Here is a 25,173-nt window from a genome sequence, read left to right as displayed (position 1 = left end):
AGGGACTAACAATCCATGGACAAGGAGAAACCGGGATCTGTATGCTGTCAGGACTCTGAGAGGCAAAGATTCCTAAACATGAGAGATGCCTATGCTGACTGGCATGGGTCTGCCCTACAGGACATATAGGAACTGATCATAAAAGTTTCTATTATCTTTTAAAATCTAAAACTAACTCATTTGTGCGTGTTTCAGAGTAACAGCCGTGTTAGTCTGTATCCGCAAAAAGAACAGGAGTACTTGTTGCACCTTAGAGACTAACAAATTTATTTCAGCATGAGCTTTCGTGAGCTACAGCTCACTTCTTCGGATACATTTGTGCATGTGCATCTCCAGTTTTAACCTTGTAAATAATTATATCTTTTCTTAATTAATAAATCTTTAGTTAGTTTATTACAGGATTGGCTACAAGCATTGTCTTTGGTTTGAGATCTGAGTACAATTGAGCTTTGTTAAGTGGCTGGGCCTCTGGGACTGGGAGTAATCAAATTATTATTAGTGAATTTTGGTGTAAAGTGACCATCTATCACAGACTGGAATGCCCAAGGGAGGGGGATTGTTTGTGACTCCATGGTAAGACTGTTTTAGTGCTTTAGGAGTTCACACTTGTTACTGGGTTGGTGAAATCTAACTATAGAACATACAACGAGTTTAGGTTTCTGCCCTGATTTTTGACAATCTGCACTGAGGTTGGCAGTCATGGCAGTGAGCCACTCCAGACAGCATGAAACTATGAACGGATTGCAGGACTGGAAAGTAACAAAGCTGGCAGGAATGAATGTGACCAACACCAGCTGGAGATTGCAGGGGCAGGGTGTGAAAGTGAATCCCTTCTGTCCCATGCTGCATGGGTATCTATAGGGGGGAATCTGGTGAGGTTTAGGGAACTAGCCCACTTTTCCTCTAGGGAGGATTTAAGGGAGAGAAGGGTGGTCATTTACCCCTCATTCCCTCACAAGAAGTCAGGAGAAATCAAACCATACTATTTTAAGGAGCACAGCTTGGTTTAACTATGACTGGGTTGAGGGTGGTGACACAACCTGGGATCCGGTGGGACATTCCATATCATGTGATATGATTAGAATGGATGACGCCACGCGGCTTGGTTTCCACACTGACAGTGGCCCATTCATTCCACAGCATGCCCGCCAGAGGCCTGAATCTTATAATGACATTTTAGTGAAGGCAGGTGTTTCGTAGCATCTGGAAATTTCAGCATGCTTGCAAAATATGCTTTGGGGCCTATACAGCCCGCAATTGCCACAGCAGTTGGGGAAGGCTGCAGTGAGGAAACAGAATGTGGGATAAGTCAGGTGCTGCCCGCAGATCCCTGGGGGCAGGAGCAGGGTTTAGGGACTAACGTACAGGAAGGAGTGGGGGGGCAAGCTGAACATGGGGGCTGGACAGAAGCACCATCTCTGGCTAAGATGGAGGTTTATAAAGATGCTCCTTTGGGATTACCCTATACAAGACAGATGGGGCATTTTTGTGGGGTTTATTATCTCCTTTACCAGCAAAAGAAGTCATGTGATGCCGAAAATTTGAAGTCCTGAGTGGGAATGGATTATATTTGTAAAGAAAAAGATTGCACAACAATTAAAGAATAGGACAGCAGGGCCATTCAACCCTCTACATATATAGACAATACAAAAAGTCTCCCCTAGGCTTGGTCCCTAAGACAGGTGATATCATCACCTATCAGAACCACAGAGTAGCTCAGTTAACGATGGACTAGACCTGGCCTTGTGTTCCATGCACTACTCCTCCATTGAAAAGACTGTGTGCATGGTTAGATATTGTGGCCCAGGGTCACTGATGGCCAATTGCGGTATCGTCTGCTTTTCAGTTGCTGACGGTGCACCCTTCTGACTTTAATCTTTTAGATTTCTCTTTCAAAGGACAATTTGATAAAGCTATGCCCAGGGGACTGGGCAATATCCTGTTAGGCGTTTGAGAAATTTAGTGCAATGTTACACTGGTCAGTGATGTGGGAAACTGGTTTATGGCAGGTAGTGCATTACTTAGATGACATTTTATTTGCGGGTACTAAGGAAACTTGGCACATGATGGCTGTCAGATCAGTGGTTCTGCGAACATTATGGTGCTATGAGAAAAGTTTTAATGATTTTGTGCAATTTCAGGAGCAGGAGGGCCTGGCACTGATATGGCCTACAACACAGGAATGGGTGCTGCAGCACATGGTGTTAGCAACCAGCTTCATCAACCATCTCCACTTGCCTACTGGTCCTTATGTTTGTCAATAGGCTGAATGGTTACCAAGGTTCTTGTCATGTGATTTTAGTTCGGAGGTTTCTAGCCTGGTAATCTTGAAGCACCAACACTAGACAGAATACATGTTGCCCCATCACTATTAATAACACTTAGGAATTTGACATGGATCCTAAAGCCCACATATCTTTGTGGACAAGAGATGGCCTTGTTCAAGGAGGCATTTCTGGTAGTGTTTTTTTGGAGTTTTTAAGATATATGAACTAGTACCTGGGTCCTAGGGGTAGGGATTCTTCTGGAAGGGTTTTGGATCTGAGGGCTATATGTTGGGAGGGATGATCAGTGATATAAATGTTGAGGAGGATGAACATGGATCAATGCGGGCAGGGTGAACCTATTATTCTACAGGAGGGTGGATCTGCCCTGCGGAGGGTGTGAGGGCATACATGGTAATAAGGCCTTGGATGGCCAGGTCCTTCTTGGTTCACATGATGGGAGTCCCCTCACAATATACTGGTTTATTCAAGTTTTAAGATAAGGACTGATTAGGTTGAAGCTTCCGGCACACGAGTTTGGTTCCCACTCATTCAGGATCAGGGCGGCAACATCAGTGGCCCAGAGGGGCTTGGGAGCTACAGTAATTCAGGGAATTGGATGTTGACATTCCAAAGCATACAGAATGTACATGAGATCCCAGGTGGAGAATCAATGTCAAATTTTCCTTTGTATTTGCATTCCAGATGCTGGCAGATGGGCCACGCAGATGGTGGTGTGGCTCTACGGGCACAGTATTAGTTACTAGGCACATAGGCAGGCTTCCAAGTTGTCTGGAGATTCACAGCTGGGCCTCAGTGGTGAAGCAGTCCTGAGCTAGCATGGGAGGAGAGGCATGTTATGGGACAAGCTCCTGCCCTGCGGAGGATGCGAGGGCATACATTGTTCCCAGATTTGGGAACGTGTAAAGCAGTGGACTTAATGCTCAGAGCTAAGAGGGACCTCAGGAGGACCCTGGAACTTCTTCTGGGAATAAAAATTACTTCGTTGGTCATGTTGCAATGCAGGGCATGGTGGGAAGCAATGAAGCCCCCTTGTGCCAACAAGGCTAGGAGGGATGTAAACAGGGAGATGGCCAAATTCATACATGGCATTGAGAGGAGGGGGTGTCAGTAATTTCTCATCTTGGTATAGCATTTGGGGCACCAGAATAATTTAGGGGGGGAAAATGAGGTTTACCGGTCAGATTTGGGAGCTGACACGCTTTTGGCCAATACTAAAAAAGGGCATTAGTAGATGTCTAGGAATCCGGCTAGGTATGGGGGAAGCAGCCAAGCTAATTGCTGGCGCCTCATTGGGGCAGATGTCCAGCACAGATATTCCATAGGGAAGGGATAGGGTGATCAGATAAAATGGATTGGTAAAGGATTTAAATGAGGTATTCTTTAAGGGAGCAGAAACAGTGGGTTTTGAGGCTTCTATGACTGGTACGGCTGGGAATCAATCCCCCCTTTATAATCCTCTTAAATCCCCATTCGAGGGGGAGGATGGCGAGGTCACAGCAGTGGGTTGGCTGTGGACCAGGGTGGGTAAAGGGGGAAAGCTGACAGCAGACCTACCCATAGGTATTTGTAAATGATTATGTAATTACCTGTACTGTACATTTTTATTTTCTGGGTTCTCCCTGAGATTTAGGAATAAATATGACACCATGCAAGAGAAAAGTCCTATTACAGACACCTCATCTGTTCCCCTGACCAAATCAAAGTTTTCCTTGTAGCTTCAAAGATGCAACTTTTAAAATATAAAGATGGACAACACATGCATATAAGATTCTTTAAAAAGAACAGAACTTGTGAGTCAGAACAATGCAATCCTATATATCACAACCCAGATGTGCGGCAGTTGCTATGGTAATTTTGTACAGCAAAATATGTGAAGTTTTATGTAATCTATTTATCACCACTATTTAAAACAAGATATCATGAACCTTTCCCTTTTGGAAGCTTTATAGAGTGTATTTAATACTGTGTGCATGGCCCTTATCTGGACTTATGTTGTCCACCGTTCTAAAGTCAAATATAGATGTATAAAAAAGGACCATAAAGAAACAAAAGGCATAATGCATAAAAAAATCCTACAGGTAGTTCCCCAGCCCCACCCAAAAAGTCATACACTCCTTTTTTTAATTATGATTTCTTCAATCTTTTAAAGGAAATCATTCTGGTTTTACTAGAAAAAAGATCACCAAAAGTCAAAGATGGGTTGGACTCTACTTTCTTAGCCTTTAATGGAAGGGGCAGTGGCGCCGAATCTTTACCACCATCTTTTTCCTCTTGAATGTTTCCCAAGAGGAAGAGAAGTATTAAAATGTAACAGCTTGAATAAGCCACTTTTTGCAATTAATCACATTTCACTTGTTTTGATTCTTTGATGTCATAGTTATACAAAGTTCTCAAGTAACCCACAGAGTCTTTAAAATGCAGGACAGATAAGAACACTTTTTAAAAAGTTTTTCAGGCTTTTAATCATCATAAAACAGCAAAGAGGACTACACCTCTTTTACCTGCAAGGTCACCTTTAACAGAACACACAATCTATAGGCAGAGTCAGTCAGTCAAGCCTCATCTCTGCTGTGGAGGATTGTTCCTTGATGTACATTAGTCTTTTGTTCAGTGTAGCTCCAAGAGTCCTAAGCTACTGAGCTTCCATCACTTTATTCCCCAAGCTCAGAAATCTAATTGTTAAGACATTCGCCAAGATATTCAGCCTAATTTTTCCATGTTAATGTGGTGCTGCTCTTTTCTTCTTTGTGAGTTACATACACAGGACTCTCCCAATGGCAGAGGTGTTCACTAACACAACAGAAAACTGACTCAACTGAATTGTTTTTCATGGGTAAAAAAGGGTGTTCTTTCTTTCTCACTTGTTCCAAATACATGAAGTGAGATGCTCATTAACAGGATGTTTACTAAACATTAGAATGTTTAGTATTTAAACATTAGCCAACTAAAATTTCTATATATAGCAGACATGAAATTTGAATGGATTACTAAATGAAAGATTACAATATTTGGATTTAAGCCTTCTTACTTCTAACAGTGACTTGCACAAAAACAGTCTTTTTTTTTTTTTTGGACATCAAGAATCACAAATTCCCCAGTGGGGAATTTATTAAAAGTGAACATCTTACTTTGGAACACACCTTACCTCTTCTGTTGATATGAACTGAGGCCAATACTTGTGTCGGTCTGTAACAAGAAGAATGAACAGTTAAGGTTGCAATGGCTGATATAAAATATATGTTTTCCATATTAAAAAATACAATGCTAACAAGTACAGTAATTAGAACAGTCTTTTAAAAGACAAGGGAAGTTCTGAGTCTGGGGCAGGAAGTCCACGTCAGTATCTGCCAACTGTCTACCTCCAAGGATATCAACAAATCAAGCAACTAACACACACCAAAGCACCCTGCAATTCAGAAATCAAGCGGTTAGTAATGATTCCTGAAATCTTAGGAACATGGAAAACTATGAGGTATGTAGCAGTTCAGGAAGATTGAAAAGGGAGGAGGAAAAAAAAAATCAGAAAGGGCAACATTTTATGGGCCAGAAGAGGAAAGTAGGCACCTCTAACCTACCAAGAGTTAACGTGGGGGTAAGAAACGTTTATGAATGGCATTCTATAAATCAAACGAAAGTCAAACAAGTTGCAGAAATTGACAGAAAGTTCAGTTAGCAAATAGGATTGAGCTTTAAAGTTTCCAATACTACATCAGAAATCAAGTTTTAAAAGAACATTTAACCACTAAAAGTAATATACTACAGATAATCCCAAAACAAAACTTGTTATGGAGTCCTTTTAAGGATACAGTCTTTGAAAAGCAAAAATACTGGAGTATTAAGGAACTGTGAATTTTTGCTTTACAAATCTCAGTATTTGATTAATGCTTCCATTAAACCAGGATGTCAGAATACTCTTTTCCCTTTTGCGTATCCATAGTTTTCAAAAATTTTGAGGGTGGGTTTTTTGTTTTTAAATCTTTTGGTTTTATTGGACTGCAATTGGTGCAAAAAATGGCAAACTAGATCATAAGTCAGTCAAGGATTTATTTGCAAATTCACTTGCTAGACTCTGGTACCAGCTAACAAGCTTTAAAAAAAACACACACAACAAACATCTTGAAATATTACAGATGCAACTTGTCTCCTAAAGTTTAATCAAATTGTGCTTTCCAGCAACAAGGAATCATACTGTAGTTTATTTTACTAGACAGCATACTTTGGGTTGGTTGACAAATTGAACTACTATGTACTTTACTGGCAAAAAATAACTACCTTTGTACTATACAGTTGTGGTCTTAGGCCATGTCTACATCTAAAGTTTTGCAGCGCTGGTTGTTACAGCTGTATTAGTACAGCTGTATAGGGCCAGCGCTGCAGAGTGGCCACACTTACAGCAACCAGCGCTGCAAGTGGTGTTAGATGTGGCCACACTGCAGCGCTGTTGGGCGGCTTCAAGGGGGGTTCCGGGAACGCGAGAGCAAACCGGGAAAGGAGACCCGCTTCGCCGCGGTTTGCTCTCTCGTTCCCGGAGCCACCCAGCAAACCGCAGGGAAGGAGATCTGCTTGCTCTGGGCTCCGGGAACGCGAGAGCAAACCGGGAAAGGAGACCCGCTTCGCCGCGGTTTGCTCTCTCGTTCCCGGAGCCACCCAGCAAACCGCAGGGAAGGAGATCTGCTTGCTCTGGGCTCCGGGAACGAGAGAGCAAACCGGGAAAGGAGACCCGCTTCGCCGCGGTTTGCTCTCGCGTTCCCGGAGCCACCCAGCAAACCGCAGGGAAGGAGACCTGCTTGCTCTGGGCTCCGGGAACGCGAGAGCAAACCGGGAAAGGAGACCCGCTTCGCCGCGGTTTGCTCTCGCGTTCCCGGAGCCACCCAGCAAACCGCAGGGAAGGAGACCTGCTTGCTCTGGGCTCCGGGAACGCGAGAGCAAACCGGGAAAGGAGACCCGCTTCGCCGCGGTTTGCTCTCGCGTTCCCGGAGCCACCCAGCAAACCGCAGGGAAGGAGACCTGCTTGCTCTGGGCTCCGGGAACGAGAGAGCAAACCGGGAAAGGAGACCCGCTTCGCCGCGGTTTGCTCTCGCGTTCCCGGAGCCACCCAGCAAACCGCAGGGAAGGAGACCTGCTTGCTCTGGGCTCCGGGAACGAGAGAGCAAACCGGAAAAGGAGACCAGCTTGATTACCAGAGGCTTCCTCCTCCTTCCACGGAGGTCAAGAAAAGCGCTGGTAAGTGTCTACATTGGATTACCAGCGCTGGATCACCAGCGCTGGATCCTCTACACCCGAGACAAAACGGGAGTACGGCCAGCGCTGCAAACAGGGAGTTGCAGCGCTGGTGGTGCCCTGCAGATGTGTACACCTTCAAAGTTGCAGCGCTGTAACTCCCTCACCAGCGCTGCAACTTTCTGATGTAGACAAGCCCTTAGAGTTTGTAAGATTTATTCTCTCTTTCAAAACCAAATCAAACTAAACTCTGAGCTACGATGTCTGAAAGGCTCTAAGAATCAGTACACAGCTTACTCAGGCTTGGCTAGAAAATTTAAATTGTTGCTGAAAGCCCAGATCCCATCTGTCTTCCCCCTCCCCATTAAGAGATGTCTAATCAAAATGCTAATAGACAACCCATTCAGATAAAAGGCTTAGCAACAGGTAAGCCCAGCAGAACATTCGCTCGTAGTCCCCTACCCCACTCTTCCAAGGCATAATTTGTCTGGGTGACATCAGCTAGACCTATCCCCTTCCACAATGACCAGCAGGTGTTCTGCTGTTCCCTCAGGTCCTTTTCTTCCTCTGCTCCTGAGGAAGCACATGCATAGCCACCCTTTTCTGTGACTGGCAGTACAGAGCTGTTGTGCTAGATACTCAACCCAACCACAAGTCCTCTACTGCACCCTGTCCAGAAGGAAGGAAAATTGACAACAGTTCAGAAAGCACTTCTGCTTGTCCTAGAGATCTGGGCAATAGGATAGTATCAGTCCAAGCATTATACAAACTTGATTCCATTTAACAGCACCATCAACATTATATTATCTTCTATTCAAAGGCTTTAGCTAAGCATCACTTATATCTATGGAGTGTTAAAATTATCATCATCAATGATGAACTGAAGTACAGAGATGCTGACTAGTCTGTAGTCATACTGACGAACAGTTTGGGATAGAACCCAGAGAAGGAAGTTACTCACCTTGTGCAGTAACAATGGTTTTTTGAGATGTCTCTCTCTATGGGTGCACCACTGTGGGTTTATCTGCGCCCCTGCGCCTCAAATCAGAGAATTTAGGTAGCAGTGTCTTTTCTGCCCGCAAATGAGCTCTCCCTCATGGCTATCTAGCACTGCATGGGCAAACCACCCTCAGTTCCCTCTCTACTACAGAACCCCTCATCAAGAACTCCAAAGTAGAAGAGAGGAGGGTGGGTTGTGAAGCACCCATAGGGACACATTTTGAAGAACCGTTATTACAGCACAAGGTGAGTAACTTCCCCTTTGAGTAGTGTCCCAATGGGTGATCCTCTGTAGGTGACTTCACAGCAGTATCCCCCATGGAGGGCTGGGGCTTCAGAGTGCAGTCTATTATAGACAATAATATTGTGTAGCCAAAGATGGCATCAGAGGCTGAGTCTTGAGTGATCATGTAGCGTTTCTTGAAAGTATGGGCAAAGGCTGCCCTGCAGATTTCTAAGACGAGGACATCTTTAACAAATGTGACCGAGGTAAAAATGGATCTCATTGAGTTTGTGCAGATTCCTGATTGGGTTAGGTTACACACATGGGAACAGTGGTTAATGCAACTGGAGAGCAATTTGGAGTCTTTCAGTTGATATTGCATAACCTTTGTGTGTTTCCATGAACGAAAGGAAGAGTTTAGGAGACTTCCTAAAGTCCTTAGTTCTGTCCACATAAAACACTCAGGATCTCCTAACACCAAGTGTATGAAGTATTGCCTCCCTGTTGTCACGATGTGGTTTTGGGGAAAAGGTAGGGAGGTGAATGAACTGGTTCACAGGGAAGGACAAGATTATCTTGGGGAGGAATTTCGGGTGTTGCCACAGGGTGATTTTGTCTTTAAAAAAAGACTGAACAGTGGCTGCACCATAGATGCCGCTATTTCCCCTATTCATCATGCTGAGTCATGCCCTCAAGAAATGCTACCTTCATGGACAGGCAGTGGTGCTGGAACAATTTTTATAGTAAGGATAGTGAAGGCGGAAACCATGTATTTGGGTTATTACACTACTTCAAGATGGGGGGGGCGGCAGAACCACCCCCAGTTCCAGCACCTACGTGGTGTAGGAGAAAGCAAGTGGCTATAGGTTCAAAGGGTGGTCTAGCTAGGGTTTTCAGAGCTAGATTGAGATCCCACATTGGAGTGAGTGGTCTAATGTGCAGGAAGACATTTCCCATGCCCTGGAAGAACATGTTTGTTGGATGGGCAAATACTCAGCATCCATCCAACTGATGGTGTAAGGATGAATTATGGTTGCTAGATGTACTTTAAGTAAGCTAAGATAGAGACCAGTCCTTTTGAGGTCTAGAGTATAATCTAGGATCAAGAGGAGAGAGGAAGATATCGGAGCTATTTGTTTGGAATTGCACCAAATTTGGAATAATTTCCACTTCTGCGGGTAAGTGAGAGGAGTTGTCAATTTCCTAATGCGCAGTAACACTTCTTTCACCTCCTCAGAGCGTTTGCTTTTTAAGTTTTGGAACTATGAAGGTGCCAAGCCTGGAGCTAGAGGATCTGTAGGTTGAAGTGAAGGATCCACTTGTCATTTTGGGAGAGCACATGACAAATGGACTGAAGATGAATTGGAGGACACACTGCCAGCTGTCCAAAGTGTGGGTACCACACTTGCCTCAGCCAAGTAGAGGGAATCAGTATGACTTTTGTTCTGTCCTTCCGTAACCTTAATAGCACCTTTGACATGAGAGGAAATGGAGGAAAGGTATGTAGCTGCTCCCTGCACCATGGGAAGATAAGAACATCTCCTAGAGACCGTTTCCCCAGTTCAGCTCTAGAGCAGTAGCAGACATTTCTTGTTGCAGTAAGTAGCAAACAGGTCTATTGTCAGGGTTCCCGATAGGCTGAATATGCCATGAAGTACTGCTGGGTTCATCTCCCATTCGTAGTTGTATGAGAAATTCTGATGGTCTGTCTGCTGTCACATTTTGTACCCCTGGCAGGTAAGCGGCTGAAATGAGTACATTGTGGTGGATGCACGAATTCCAAAGTTACAGTGCTTCCACGGAAAAGGAAGGTGATCTGGCACCCCTTTGGTGATTTACGTAAAACATGCACACCATATTGTCTGTCATGACTTTTGTGTGAGAAAGTGTGCACTGACATTTCTGACAGCTCTTAATTCCAAGATTGATATGGAGTACCGATTCTGTGGGAGGCCACTTTCCCTGGACTTTGCAGTTGTTTAGGTGGGCTCCCCAGCTTATCAGAGAGGCATATTGTTAAAATCAGTGTTGGTTGAGTGAACGGGACGTCTGCACGGCTGTTGGATGGTTCTTTCCATCAGTGCAGGGAGCATTTGATCCTGGAGGGCATCAACAGCAGCTTGTTTAGCCTGTCCTTGTTCAGAGAGTAGGCAGATCTGAGGCATGTATGTAAACATCTCATGTCAAAAGTGCATGTGGGATCACAAATGTGCATGCCATGTGCCCGAGAAGCTAGAGGCAATTCTTGGCTGGTGTTGATGGGCTGACCCAGACTGTCAATGAGACTCATCAGGGTGCTGAATCTGTGCAGCAAAAGGAATGCTCTCACTTACATTCCGACAAGTTAAGTCCCAATAAACTCCAGACATATGGGCGTCAAGGTTGGTTTCTGTTTATTGAGGTGTAGGTCCAGTTGCACAAATATGTGCATGGTCCTCTGGGTGGCTTGCAGGGCATCTTCGAAGGAATGAACCTTGAGAATGCAGTTGTTATTTACCCATACCTGGACAATGCCTAATGTTCGTAGATATGTCACTACAACAGAAGGACCTGGGAGAATATCCTGGGTGCGGACGAGGTCGAATGGGAGCATTCTATATGGACAATGGTCCCACCCAAAGGTAAATCAGAGGAATCTCCTGTAAGATGGTCAGATTGATTCTCGGCCCTCAGCCTACAAGATGTCTACTTCCACTTTTCAATCTCCTTGCTCCAGAGATGGAATAAATGACGGCTAGTGTAACCATCTTGCACTTCTGTGCCTTCACATATCTGTTTAGTGCCCTTACATCTAGTATGGGTCTCCAACCTCCCTTTCTCTTGGGGATCAAGAAATGTCTGGAATAAAACCCCTTGCCTTTGAGGTGAGTAGGGACTAGTACCATGGCCCCTAGACATAAGTCAGGAAATAGATCATGAGTTAAGAGTCTCTCATGAGAAGGGAGGGATGTGAAATGGATCAAGTAACCCTTGGAGATAATCTCCAAGACCAACCTGTCATAGAATCATAAAATATCAGGGTTGGAAGGGACCTCAGGAGGCCATCTAGTCCAACCCCCCCGCTCAAAGCAGGACTGATCCCCAACTAGATAACCCAGTCCAGTGCTTCACCACCCTCCTAGTGAAAAAGTTTTTCCAAAAACCTCCCACAATTTCTAAACTTAAACAAGACACTTGTTGTCAGTCTTGAACCAAGATCTTTTAGACCAATTTGCAGCCAGAAGCAAACGTTGGCTAGAATTAAACTTCTGAACATAGAGGAATAAATGGAAATGTTCCTTCAACTTATTTGAACTACTGAATAATAAGTACTTCTGCAGCTACTGCCATGTCTTCTACTCCAGTAGTGATTAAATGGCTATATTATATATATATATATATATATATATATATATATATATATATATATATATATATATATATATATATATATATATACACACACACACACACACACACACACACACACACACACTATATACACACAAACACCCCTTATGCTTTAAAACTAAATTTAAAAGATTGATGCTTCATACATGAAGACATATCATAAACACTGTATATCACTAAACAGAACACTAAACAGATTCTCAGTGTATTAAAATTGTAAAAAGGAAGCAAAAAAAAAGATCACTAAGATTGACATTTATACAGAAAAGTGTTCTTTTGCCTATTTCACTACCTAGGTTAAATGTAATACATGTAAAATGAGATTCAAATCTCAATGATTCTTTTGAAATCAAGGTGAACTAAGGTAAAATGACACCAAGGCAACGTGAACAGCTCATGAGCATAACTAAATCATTGCACAACTAAAGCAAATGCAAAACTGATGTGGCAGCTTCTGTAATTGGTATTACATAAAACTGATTAGTAATCTACGTAGTCCTGCAAAATCCATAATATATACAGATGCATAAGACAAGGCTTTTCAATTACATACTCTCTTTTTAGACAATTTTTTTCTTCCAGCATCAAATGAATTTGTGGGTGTTCTGTGTTGGAGCTTGGCATGCTCTTTTTCCTGTCTGACTTGGTCCATCTCTCCACCAGCTGTGTGCATGACTGCCAAGAACTAAAACTATGTATCAGTTATTCCTTCCCAATCCACACTTCAAAGGAAAGGCAGTGCTAAGTTGAAACAAATATTGTGCCCTATCACACACACTTCTACAGTACATACAAAATATATCCCTCTTTCTTGAAAGAGATCAATGAGAGTGTAACATTAGCATAAAAAACTTAAAGGAAAAATTTGTCAAATCTCATCTACATAGGAGGAAAGGTAATTATAAAATGTAATTACAATGGCAAAGTTAGCACAGTCCAGGATGAAGTTTGCACCTGGTCAAGGTTAAAAATAATAAAATGTATGCAAGTTTCTATAAGTTGCATAGTAAATGAATGACATTTAGCAAACCTGACCATGTCATTTCTGGACACACATCTCTTCTTTCACTTAGAAATAAAAGGCTCCTTTTAGTCAGTCTTCTGCAGCAGTAGTTTTATTGCAACGTCCACCTCATGATAGGCATCTTTGCACAAACTAATATTAACTGCTTGTCAATTAATGGGACACTTGTTTCCTCCAAGATTAGCTCAAAAGGCAGAATTTGAAGTTTACCATCTAGAAAATACAAAAAAGTTTTACTCCACAATAGTTTTAGTTCTGAACAATTCCAAGATGTGTTCATCTTTACTTTTAGCAGCTATGCCTCCCAAACAAAAAAGTAATTTAGTGGGAAATGAATTCTTAAGTCTAGGTGAAATGAGAGAAAAATTGTTAATCTTATAAAGGTAACCAAGTAGGTTTTGGTTGTAATGGTCGCTGACTTAATGAATGGACACTACTGGAACCTGTTAAAAATTAGAGCTGACATTTTATGGCTAAATAAAGCTTAAGATGATACTATCTTTTAAGAGAGAATGTTATTGTTTCAGAATTCTAGAAACTAGATTTGCTATTAAGTTTCTAACATCAATCATAAATCAGCCCCATCAGCCTCTGCCCATCATCCACCTTCAAGCTAGAGACTTTCACCAGTTGCCATACCACATTTAAATATACTCCTGTGCATATATTACTCTTGGGGTAATTTTGCGGCACTTTGCATGCACATAATTAATGTGCCATGCATATTTTTTTTCCCTGCCGAAAATAACTTCTACTGGGAAGTTGCTGCAGTTATGCATTTTGCCCACCAGAGGGCACTGTGGTACTAGAACAGAGCAGCCAATCCCCAGCCAGCCCCAGCTACCATAGCGAAGAGAAAGAGGCTGCAGTGCCTTCTTCACAGCGCCAGTCAGCCCAGGTCAGAAGAGAGGGGATATGGGGAGAAAGACAGCATGGGGCACATGGGACTGCTGGGAGGGGGAGCAAGGGCGGCTCAAGGCACCAGTGCACCAAGCATGTGCCTGGGGAATGAGGGGGGGAGCAGTATGCCAGTCATCTTGAGGGCAGCAGTCACGGAGCCTTTGGCAGCATGCCTGCAGGAGGTCCACCGGTCCTGCGACTTCAGCGGAAATTCAGCGGTGGGTACGCCAAAGGTGCAGGACCAGCGGACCTCCTGCAGGCACGTCACCGAAAGCTGCCTGACTGCTGTGCTTCGGGCGGTCACAGATAGGGGCTCATAAGTGTTAGTGGTGGAGGACAGACTGGGGGCAGGGGCTGAATGGGAGGGGAGGCACAGGGCCACAGTGGGGAAGGAAGTGGTGGGCAACAGGGTGACGGGGAGAGGGTCCAGGGCCACATGGGCAAATAGGGATGGCTGAGTGGGGGCACAGAGACATGGGGATGGGGGTGCAGGGCCACATGGGAGAAGGGCTGGTTAAGGGGGTGCAGGGATACACTGGGACAGGGTCAGCTGTGCCTGACAATTGGAGAGGCTAAGGGTCAGCCAGAGTTGCATGGGGGAAACTCGCTAACAATTCCTCCCCACCTCCACACTGAAAAAACACCTGTTCCATACTTTTCCCACCCATACTCAAGAACCCTCCAAGTTCATAACCCAGGATCCTCCCCAGCAATTACTTCCGTCTCCCTCAGCACCTCCGTTACCCCTGACTCCACCAAGCCTTTGCACTGCTTCTGAAGGGTGTGAGAAATATGGTTCTGTATTGTAGTTAATAATTAATTATTAATACAGAACTGAGTAATATGCCTACTAAGGAATCTATTGGTCAAAAACCACTTCCTGAATCTTTTTTTATCGCCTGTATTGTTGCAACCATACTTGCTGACAGGTATTTTGAAATAAATCAAAAATAATTGGAACTGGTGTGATTATACTGTCTTATTTTGACAAATAAAATACGCAGAATTTTAAAATATTGTGCACATAATTTTTGGCACAGAATTCCCCCAAGAGTAATACATGAATTGCAGAGAAACAGACTTTAGTTGTACTTATCGTAAATCCACCCTTTCACTCTATATAGGTAGAGGTGGTCAGGTGAACTCCAAAGCAGGCTAAGAATCAGGCCCAATGTGGGAGAGGGTCATCAGCAATATGCAGGACTCAGATTGAAGGGAAGAGGAGCAGCTGAAGCATCAGCTTACATCATAACTGAAAGTGACCTAATTAGGGGTGGAGTAAGTAAGAGTTAGCAGTGAAATGTTGGGGGCACTAGGAAGCTGCCGAGCAGGGCCTCGATGTAGACTTGCTCCCCTATCTCTTCTTTGAGGTGATGGGAAGTCCCTGCTTTGTTACACAGACCGGCAGTATAGGTAGAGTGAATAGAATAGGGCTAGTTCTCTGAAATGCATACAGAAGGTGAGTCTTCCAGCTGTTATCAAGAGGATATACGAGGAAAGACTAGTGGGGCTTCCAGCTTATGTACTGGTAAACTGGAGCACACCATATGGAGAGGAATAAGTAGTCAGATCTCAAGCTGTAAAATGTTAGTCTCTGGCTCATAGTGGGACTGTGGATCAGAAGAAGAAAAGTGGGCAAAGTAAGGTGGTATCTGGCCTAAAACTAGCGAGTGGTTGGAATATGGGGTAGAATTAAGGTTGGTGTTGGAACCACAGCTGCAAGTCTCCAGAGTTCCTGGCTTTAGATTTAATATAATAATTCCAGAGTTCCTGGCTTTATATCTAGTTAAAGGGCACTAGAAGCTTATGACTTGTCAGAGAGTTTCCTCTCGTTTTTGCTTTTAAAAATGAAGTCTCTCCCCTTCCTGCTAACGTAACTCCAAAACAGCTAAACAGATTATCTACAATCTATCTTTACTGAAATCTTTGTTTCCTCAGTGGTGATTGTATTAGTAACAGGTTCTTCTGGAAGAGCTTACTTTCCAATAAGCTTCAAATGATGCATTCGGGGGGACTGCAATCTTGTGTCCATAAGAAGAAATACATCTGAAGCCTCAGGAAATTATAGGTTTTACTAGTATGATTTGTAAGCTTGCGAGTACCATAAGAATATTATTTCTGGCCTCACTAGCCCATTGCAATGTTAGTCACAGCATTTACAAAGGAACAGCAAAAAAATTCATTGACCTGGCACTTGCAATGCTTAAGCTTTCTGGAAGAGCTCAAGAGCTAAGACTCAAAATATTCACATGCTTCATCACACTGTCTCCAGAACAAATCACTGTAGAAGTCATTTTTTGACACTTCTCCACTTGAATGTCTCCAGAATACTGGAGAGCAAGTAATAGAGACTCCAACACCAATATCCCAGGCAAAATGCTCCCCCATCAGGAAACTTTTGCAGGTTTTTTTAAAGTAATGGAAAATATTTTCACAATATCACAAGATGTAATTTAATAAAAGGGCATCTGTATGAGTCCCTGATTCAAGGTTTCAGACTACAAAATAAACCAACATTTAAAAGGATGCATATTCAACCCTCTGTTTGACTCCAAGCATTGGACTTTTTCAACAAGATGTCTCTGGAAAAGTGGTAGGATAGTGGCAACTATATTTAATAGTCTTATGTTCTATAGCTGAATTTTTCTAACACTAGTATCTGCTTTTAGACAGCTAAATAAAAGAGACCTGATTATCATAATTGCTGAGCACCTGCAGCTCCCAAAAGGAGCCTTTTATTTCAATGCATTTGAGATGTGCACCAGTTCTCAGAACATTTCTCCTGTCTTATTGGTATACGTACTAATGAACCTGAACTTTCCATGCACATGTATGAAAGTTCCCCCCAAAAGATTTCTGACCTAGCAGTATGCATCTCAAAAATAAAAATGCATGATTTTCACCTTGAAGTGTCTAAAACTGATAGATAAAATATTGCTTACCCTGGTAAACAAAGTGATTCAGAAATTCACATTTCTAATCAGATATAGGAACTTCCTAACATGGCCCTGAATTCTAAAAAAGGTAATATGGGCTTGTCATAAACAGATAGCTAAGGGTTAATGTCTCTTACACCTGAAAAAAAGTAATCTGAAACACCTGACCAGAGGACCAATCAGGAAACAAGACTTTTTCAAATCTGGGTGGAGGGTTTTTTGTGTGTGAGTCCTTTGTTCTAGGGTCTTCTGCCTGCACTCTCTCAGCTATGAGAAGTGATTTCTGTTTCCTGCTTTCTAATCTTCTGTTTCCAAGTTGTAAGTACAATATAGTAAGGCAGTAAGGTTTCTATTGTTTTTCTTTTTGTATTTACATGTCTATAGTTGCTGGAGTGCTTTGAATTGTATTCTTTTTGAATAAGGCTGTTTATTCATATTTCTTTTAAGCAATTGACCCTGTATTTGTCACCTTGATACAGAGAGACCATTTTTATGTATTTTTCTTTCTTTTTACATAAAGCTCTCTTTTTAAGACCTGTTGGAGTTTTTCTTTAGTGGGGAACTCCAGGGAATTGAGTCTGTGCTCACCAGGGAATTGATGGGAGGAAGAAGTCAGGGGGAAATCTGTGTGTGTTAGATTTACTAGCCTGACTTTGCATTCCCTCTGGGTGAGGGAGAAAGAGAGATTAGTACTTCTGTTTTCCAAGGCTGGAAATGAGGAGGGTGGAATCCCTCTGTTTAGATTCATGGAGCTTGCTTCTGTGCGTCTCTCCAGGAACACCTGGAGGGGGGAAGGGAAAAGGTTTATTTCCCTTTGTTGTGAGACTCAATGGTGAGGACAAGAAGAGGGAATTGCATTCAGGTATTTGTTATTTTGCATAGATCTGTAACTCTCCTGTACTAACAGTAAAATGTGCATGTGTTTAAAAAGCTCCTGTGCAAAGTCTGTGTTCCTTAACTTTACCTGCCATATGTCCCTGAAGATGGAAACTATAAACCAGAATGCCTATAAGAAGGAGATTCTGGAGGAGCACATATAAGTGACTCAGGAAGTCTGGGAGGTTTAACACTGGTTTTAGGGCCTAAGGCAGTTGGACTCTGGAGTCTCACATCCCAAGGAAGGGTTTCATACACGGAGTCTGCACTTAGGAGTGAACCCTACACAACAAGACACTGCCTGGATTCTGCCCTGATCCAGCGGTCTTGGATGCATGTGGGATCCAAAGGTTGTGTCCAATTAACACAATCTGGTGACTGTCCCCCAAGAGGGACTCAGCCAATACTGTAACAACTTGGTCAGAACCAAGCCTCAGAAGGAGTTGGAATCACAAATTTGTTGGACTGTCCTGTTCCCACTGGTTGATAAGCTAGTAGAAAAGGATGGAGAAAGCTCCTAAACTACCACCACTTCCCAGATTTAGATTTCTTTTTAAACCTACTTATAATTTTCTTCAAAGTGGTTTTAATTCCTATAATTTTCATACACTACACCGCTACCCTAATATAACGTGGCCCGATATAACATGAATTTGGTATAATGCAGTAAAGCAGCGCTCCAGGGGAGTGGGGCTGTGCACTCTGGCAGATCAAAGCAAGTTTGATATAACGCGGTTTCACTTATAACAGGGTAAGATTTTTTGGCTCTTGAGGACAGCATTATATCGGGGTAGAGGTGTATTTTAAAAACTAAAATTCAAAAGTCACTCCCAATCATGATATACTAGGGATCTTTCATATCCATTGCTGTTTGTTATTAAGGTATGTTTCTAGTAGTACAAAAGCTGCTTGCTATGCTGCAGTCGAGCTCTTACAAGGCAACTGCCAAACTGGTAAGGAAATAACAGTCTCTGTTCCACATTAATGAGCTCTAAGTTAATAAACAGAAGAATTAAATAAGGCATTAATGAATATCTTGATAAAAGTAATCAAAATCAAATATCCTAAAATCTGTGAGTTCGCTGAACTAGTGGATTGAGAATTAGTCATTTTTGCCCTGCTCTATCATCACCTAACTCAGCTGAGGTAGTGAAAACACCAGTTGACTCCAGCTGATGCAATTGTTCTATTGACATTGGCTTTGCAATACTCATTCACTTTTGGTCACTGCTGATTTTTTTTTTTTTAAAACCCTGAAGACTGAAGATAGTAATTTCTACCATACAACAAGACAAAATCCCATTTCTGAAATGATTCAAAAAAAGGCTTATGTCTAAACATTTCTCAGGAGCAAAGGTGAACAACATGAAGACATTTATAGAGTGCACAATCCTAGCACCTCAGATTTCCACAATGTCATGGATTTCAGTGATTTACATTATGAAATTGAGACACTATCTTTGGTTTTATCAAGAAGTGTAGCAATGTGTTTAAAGTACTTCTATTAAAGCTATCAAATTACTTACAATTAAAAGCATGGCAGCATCCTGGTTACGACACTATAGCCTTTACAAAGGTGGTCTCCAGTCACAGGCTCCTAACTCTTCAGCTTGGTTCTTTTAGCAAGCTGTCCACACTGCAAAGTCACTATATTTCCTATTAGTTTTGTCCATGAGATGCTCAGGACTGAAGGGCAGTTATGATTCCTACACCTTTGGTGCTAAGCAGAATTTACATGAGTCTACCACCAAAGATACTCATTATATATAAGTGTACATAGTTATTTTTATTGTTACTTTCCATCCCATTTGGCCCTTCAGTGCCTTCAGCTGGTGCCTGCCAAGACTTACACCCTTTTACAGTAGCCAGCTTCTGAAAGGAATTCTGCATACCTATAATTATAGCAGAAAAAAACCAGCCTAAAACTCTTCAGTCAGTATGGATATCTACACTAGCATTTTTGTAGATATAATTTGTGTTGCTCGGGGTGTGAAAACACCCCCCCTTAGCAACAGTTACACTGACAGAAATGACGGCGTGGACAGTGCTATGTTGGTGGGAGAGCGTCTCCTACCGACATACCTACCGCTGCTCATTGGGGGTGATTTAATTACGTTAAGGGGAGAGCGTGGCTGCATGAGCAATCTTACAGAGGCCCTGCTGCATCGGTACAGTTGTGCCACCGTAAACTCTCTAGTGTAAGCATGGCCTTAGAGTGAGCTTGAGGTTCTCTTGCCACTTCCTTAATAATAGAAGACGGTGTATTTATTCTTCAGGACTAAAATGCACTGCATTAAGAGCAGTACCTAACAGCCATTTAAGGTGAGAAGAGATCACTAGTCTAGAAGATAGCTGCCCTACTCAGAGTGGGTGAGTAAACATTAGACAAATGGGGAAAAAAAAAAAACTACACATACGCCCCTCTTCTGGATTGCCTTAAGTTTATAGTAAATCCCTTTCTTAGGGGACAGCAGACCTTAGCACACACTTCAAATTTGCTCGTTTGTCAATAGCCATGAGGAGTTTATTCTGAAAGTTAAAAGGCAAGTGTTTATTTGTATTTATCTTTAAAAATACAGTTTTTTTAAAAGGTGTGATAAAGTATTGTTCAGCCTAACATAGGGTCACATCTTGTTGACAGATAGCCATTATAGTTTATTTCTATACATCTCCCTTTCCTTGCCCCCAGGTATATATCTCCCTTCTGTAGCGGGAGACATGTTAGCAAACTTTTCAGCCAGCTTTTGAATAGCTACACAACTGCCAGCATCCCTCTTGCACAATTTGATGACTGACTTGCTAAATCCTCCTAGACAGGTTTACTTGCAACTTAGGCCTGGTCTACACTACGTGTTTATACCGAATTTAGCAGAGTTAAACTGAATTAACCCTGCACCCATCCACACAAATGCCGATATCTGTAATCCTCCCCGACGAGGGGAGTAGTGCTGAAATCAGTACTGCCATGTCAGATTAGGGTTAGTATGGCCGCAATTAGATGGTATTGGCCTCCAGGCGCTATCCCACAGTGCACCATTGTGATTGCTCTGGACAGCAATCTGAACTCGGATGCACTGGCCAGGTAAACAAGAAAAGCCCTGCAAACTTTTGAATTTTATTTCCTGTTTGCCCAGCGTGGAGCGCCAGTCAGCACGGGTGACCATGCAGTCCGACATCCAAAAAGAGCTCCAGCATGGACCATATGGGAGATACTGGATCTGATCGCTGTATGGGGAGACACATCTGTCCTATCAGAATTCCGTTCCAGAAGACGAAATGCCAAAGCATTTGAAAAAATCTCCAGGCTATGATAGACAGAGGCCACAGCAGGGACTCAACACAGTACTGCGTGACAAGCGTAACGGAAAGCCAAAGAATCAAATGGATGCTCATGGAGGGAGGGAGGGACTGAGGACTCGAGCTATCCCACAGTTCCCGCAGTCTCCGAAAACCATTTGCATTCTTGGCTGAGCTCCCAATGCCCCAAGGGTCAAAAACATTGTCGCGGGTGGTTCAAGGTATATAAGGTAAATAAACTATAATGGCTGACAATAAGATGTGACCCTATGTTAGGCTGAACAATACTTTATCACACCTTTTAAAAAACTGTATTTTTAAAGACAAATACAAATAAACATCAACTTACCTCCCTTCCCTCCCCCCCCCCGGGAAAGAAAAGCGAAAAAAATTGTTTCTCACCTTTTTTCAAGGTCATCGTATGTCTACTGGATGCTACTGGTAGACGGGATGCTGCAGCGCTAAACAGCAGCATCCCCTCCCCTCCTCTCCCTGATGGCAGATGGTGCAATAGGACTGATAACTGTTGTCGTCATCCCGTGAGTGCTCCTGGCTGGCCTCGGTGAGGTTGGCCGGGGACACCTGGGCAAAAATGGGAATGACTCCCGGTCATTCCCTTCTTTAAGCTTTGTCTAATGGAGATTCAGTCCTGCCTGGACTATCATAGCAGCTGGAGTCTGCCTCCCCTTCATTTTATCTCACTAAAAAGTCAGTGTTTCTTATTCATGCATTCTTTATTACTTCATCACACAAATGGGGGGATAACTACCACTGCAGCCCAGGAGGGGTGTGGGAGCAATGGGTGGGGTTGTTGCAGGGACACCCCCTAGAATGGCATGCAGCTCATCATTTTGGCGGGACATCTGGGGCTCTGACCCAGAGCGGCTGTGCTCTCCAGTCCTTTAGTAGGCTTGCCTCATATTCTAGGCAGGACTGACTATTTTTAGACAAAACATAAACAAGACAATGACCTGGGGAGTCATTCCCATTTTTGTCCATGTGCCCCCGGCCGACCTCAGCGAGGCCAGCCAGGAGCACCCATGACAGCAGCAGACAGTGCAATAGGGCTGGTAACCGTCTCTGCTACCTTGCAAAGGCAATGTTGCTGTGTAGCACTGCAGTAACGCGTCTGTCAGCAGCATCCAGTACACATACAGTGAGAGTGAAAAAAGGCTAAACGGGCTCCATGGTTGCCATGCTATGGTGTCTGCCAGGGCAATCCAGGGAAAAAGGGTGCGAAATGATTGCCTGCCGTTGTTTTCACGGAGGAAGGATTGAGTGACGACATTTACTCAGAATCACCTGTGACATTGTTTTTGCCCCATCATGTGTTGGGATCTCAACCCTGAATTCCAATGGGCAGGGGAGACTGCGGGAACTATGGGATAGCTACCCACAGTGCAATGCTCCGGAAACTGATGCCAGCCTCGGTACATGGACGCACACTGCCAAATTAATGTGCTTAGTGTGGATGTGTGCACTCCACTTTATATAAGCTGTTTCCAAATACCGGTTTCTGTAAAATCGGAAGAATCCCGTAGCGTAGACATAGCCTTAAGGTAAGTCTCTACTGTGAAAGAAAACTATGGTTAGAGTAGTGTGAAGTTTTCATTGATGTTAGTTAGGAATAACTTATAGGTCATGCCAAACAAGGGCCAACAAAAGGTGTAGTACACCACATTTTTTAAAAAAAATCCATTTTTTAAAAATCTATTATAGAGCAAATAGTTTTAGGAAGTCTACAGCTATAAGCCTCATTATTGGTTAAGCTGTTCACCTCTTGGCAGTCTCCCTTTGTTGCCATGAGAGTAATAATATCTCCAAGTGACAAACATAAGTACTATCAAAATTTTGAAGATCAAAAATTATCCTCCCTCTTGAGATTAATTTTAGATTTTAAATTCTGCTGTCTTAAATCATCAAGATTAGAAATGAATGCTGTAAGGCAGGAAGCCTACAATGACAAATGTCTACTGGTATAAATATTTTTCTAGCCATTCAGACCAAAATATTGGGTCAAAAAACTTATTCACCCAGGACTGAAAGTTGCTATGCCTGCACAATTTTCAATCCCTGGTTTCACCTGGTCCATATTTTGGAGGAAAAAAAGTTGAAGTTCATTGGTACTTTAAACAGAAGCTATTTGAGAAAGCTTGTAGGTTTGGAATACTATATATAGTCCCAGAGGACATGGATTTGGATACAGAATATAGGTGGAGGTGACCAAATCTGCAAAATTAAACACAGTTAAAACTCTCTCTCTATCATGGGCACAATTACCATGCATTAGTTCAAGTATATATTCCAATCTAAACTGTTCCACTTAAGCCTTCTACGTTGTTCCCTTAAGGCAAGCAGAACATCATACTAGTGCACACTTTACACTCACGCCATAATTCACACAAAAATGACTCTCTTGCCCTACTTCTCAGCAGCACTTTAATAGCAACCTTCTGCATGGTCTCACACTCACCAAGGCTTCTTTACTTTTATCAAATCTGATACAGACTATTTATTAGTAAATTAGATTTCTATACTCTGTGGATGACTGACAATTAAAAACAAACTAAACAAGTATTGTAAACAATAAAAGGTATTTTGACTACATTTTGGCACACATTTTCCTTGCTTTTGGTGGTCAAAATCTGAGTGCAGCAATTTGTAATGGGCTCCCAACTAATATGAATTTGCAGCGTTCTACTGTGAGTGTATTTTCCAGGTATATATACACGTTTTGATCTTAAAATCAACAACAAGACTAGTTTTCCTTTCAGCTCCAGTAGATAAAGCAAATTGTGCAACAGTCTGCACTTTTGTAATTTGTTGACTGGATAAGTAAATTCCCTCCAGGGTATAAAAGTTTGAATCTTGCCCTGAGAGGTATCACTTCCTTAAGGAGAGGACACCCAAGAATGTTTAATACAATGTTTCTTAATTCCATTATTGAAGTTCTGCATACAAAATCAGTTCTTTTAAATATCATCTGAATGCTAGTATCTGACCTCCAGACAAGCTTTTTTAAAATTCAAAACTTAAGTTATTCCTATCGTTCTCATTCTACAGCATCAGGTGACCCAGAAAAACCTTTCATATTTATAAGAACTTACATGATGTATAGAGAGGTGAATGCTCAGTCTTGAATAGCGATGCGTAAACACACCCTGACAGTGGTGCAGTGTAACTACAGAAGTAGACACTACAGAGTTTACAGCTTCCGTAAAAATAACTGTTCTCTGACAAGATATGCAAGTTGAACTTATGATAAATATATTTCCTCTGTTGGGTTGCAATGGATCAGCTGAAATGAGTAACTGTGACAAACCTCCATATTAAAAACTACAGAACGAGGAGAAAAATCATTATAGCAAGAAAACATCAAAATGAAATAGCTTGAGAGTACAATATACTGTACAATGATCACTCAAAAGAACTGGTCTTTGAACTGTACAAATATTTTGTCCTTTACTCTACCTTTCTATACTATTCTTGCTAAGAACATTTTTTAATATAAGAATAAATCATTAAAGTTTGCTTTTGCTTTGCTATTTTACATAGTGAACTTTCAGAGCATGTGAATAAAATTGGACAAGCAACAACCAATGGAAGCCATTGTAAGTTTACTAACTTACAATTAAAGTTACTAGAATACAAACTTTATACAAAACCTATATTGTGAATGGTAGCCCTGCAAATGTTATCTGCACATGCATGACAAATTCTATGATCATGTACTACTGCTTAAATATATGTCCTCATTTAGATTCAAGCTGCAGTGAGAAAAATCAAGCATTCAATAGAGTTCTTGCCTCATTCACCGTACACACACTTGCCTCACTCATTTAAATGATTCACCTTAGAAAAGTCATAGAAAAATAATTGTAGAACTATTTCAGAAATAGTACATGATCATTATACACATACAAGGGTACAGAGTTAAGGTTGCATGAACAACTTTGACTGGCATTTTCCAAGTGCTATATCAGGTAACTTGTAAAATGCTAGGAAGTTTGAAGAAACTTC

The 25,173-nt window shown here is 42.3% G+C and overlaps 1 protein-coding gene across 2 annotated transcripts in view; it reads right to left on the bottom strand.

The window, feature by feature from the left end:
* Positions 1–25,173, bottom strand: part of TMEM131 (transmembrane protein 131) — a 177,336-nt gene that overhangs the window by 123,878 nt on the left and 28,285 nt on the right. For both annotated transcript variants that reach the window (XM_050931968.1, XM_050931969.1), the window contains exon 3: positions 5,434–5,474. In XM_050931968.1, coding sequence (XP_050787925.1) covers positions 5,434–5,474 — 41 coding nt within the window. The remainder of the gene's footprint in view (positions 1–5,433; positions 5,475–25,173) is intronic.

Source organism: Gopherus flavomarginatus, chromosome 1, assembly GCF_025201925.1.
Source record: "Gopherus flavomarginatus isolate rGopFla2 chromosome 1, rGopFla2.mat.asm, whole genome shotgun sequence".
Classification (NCBI taxonomy): domain Eukaryota; kingdom Metazoa; phylum Chordata; order Testudines; family Testudinidae; genus Gopherus; species Gopherus flavomarginatus.
This window is presented reverse-complemented; position numbering and strand designations above follow the sequence as displayed.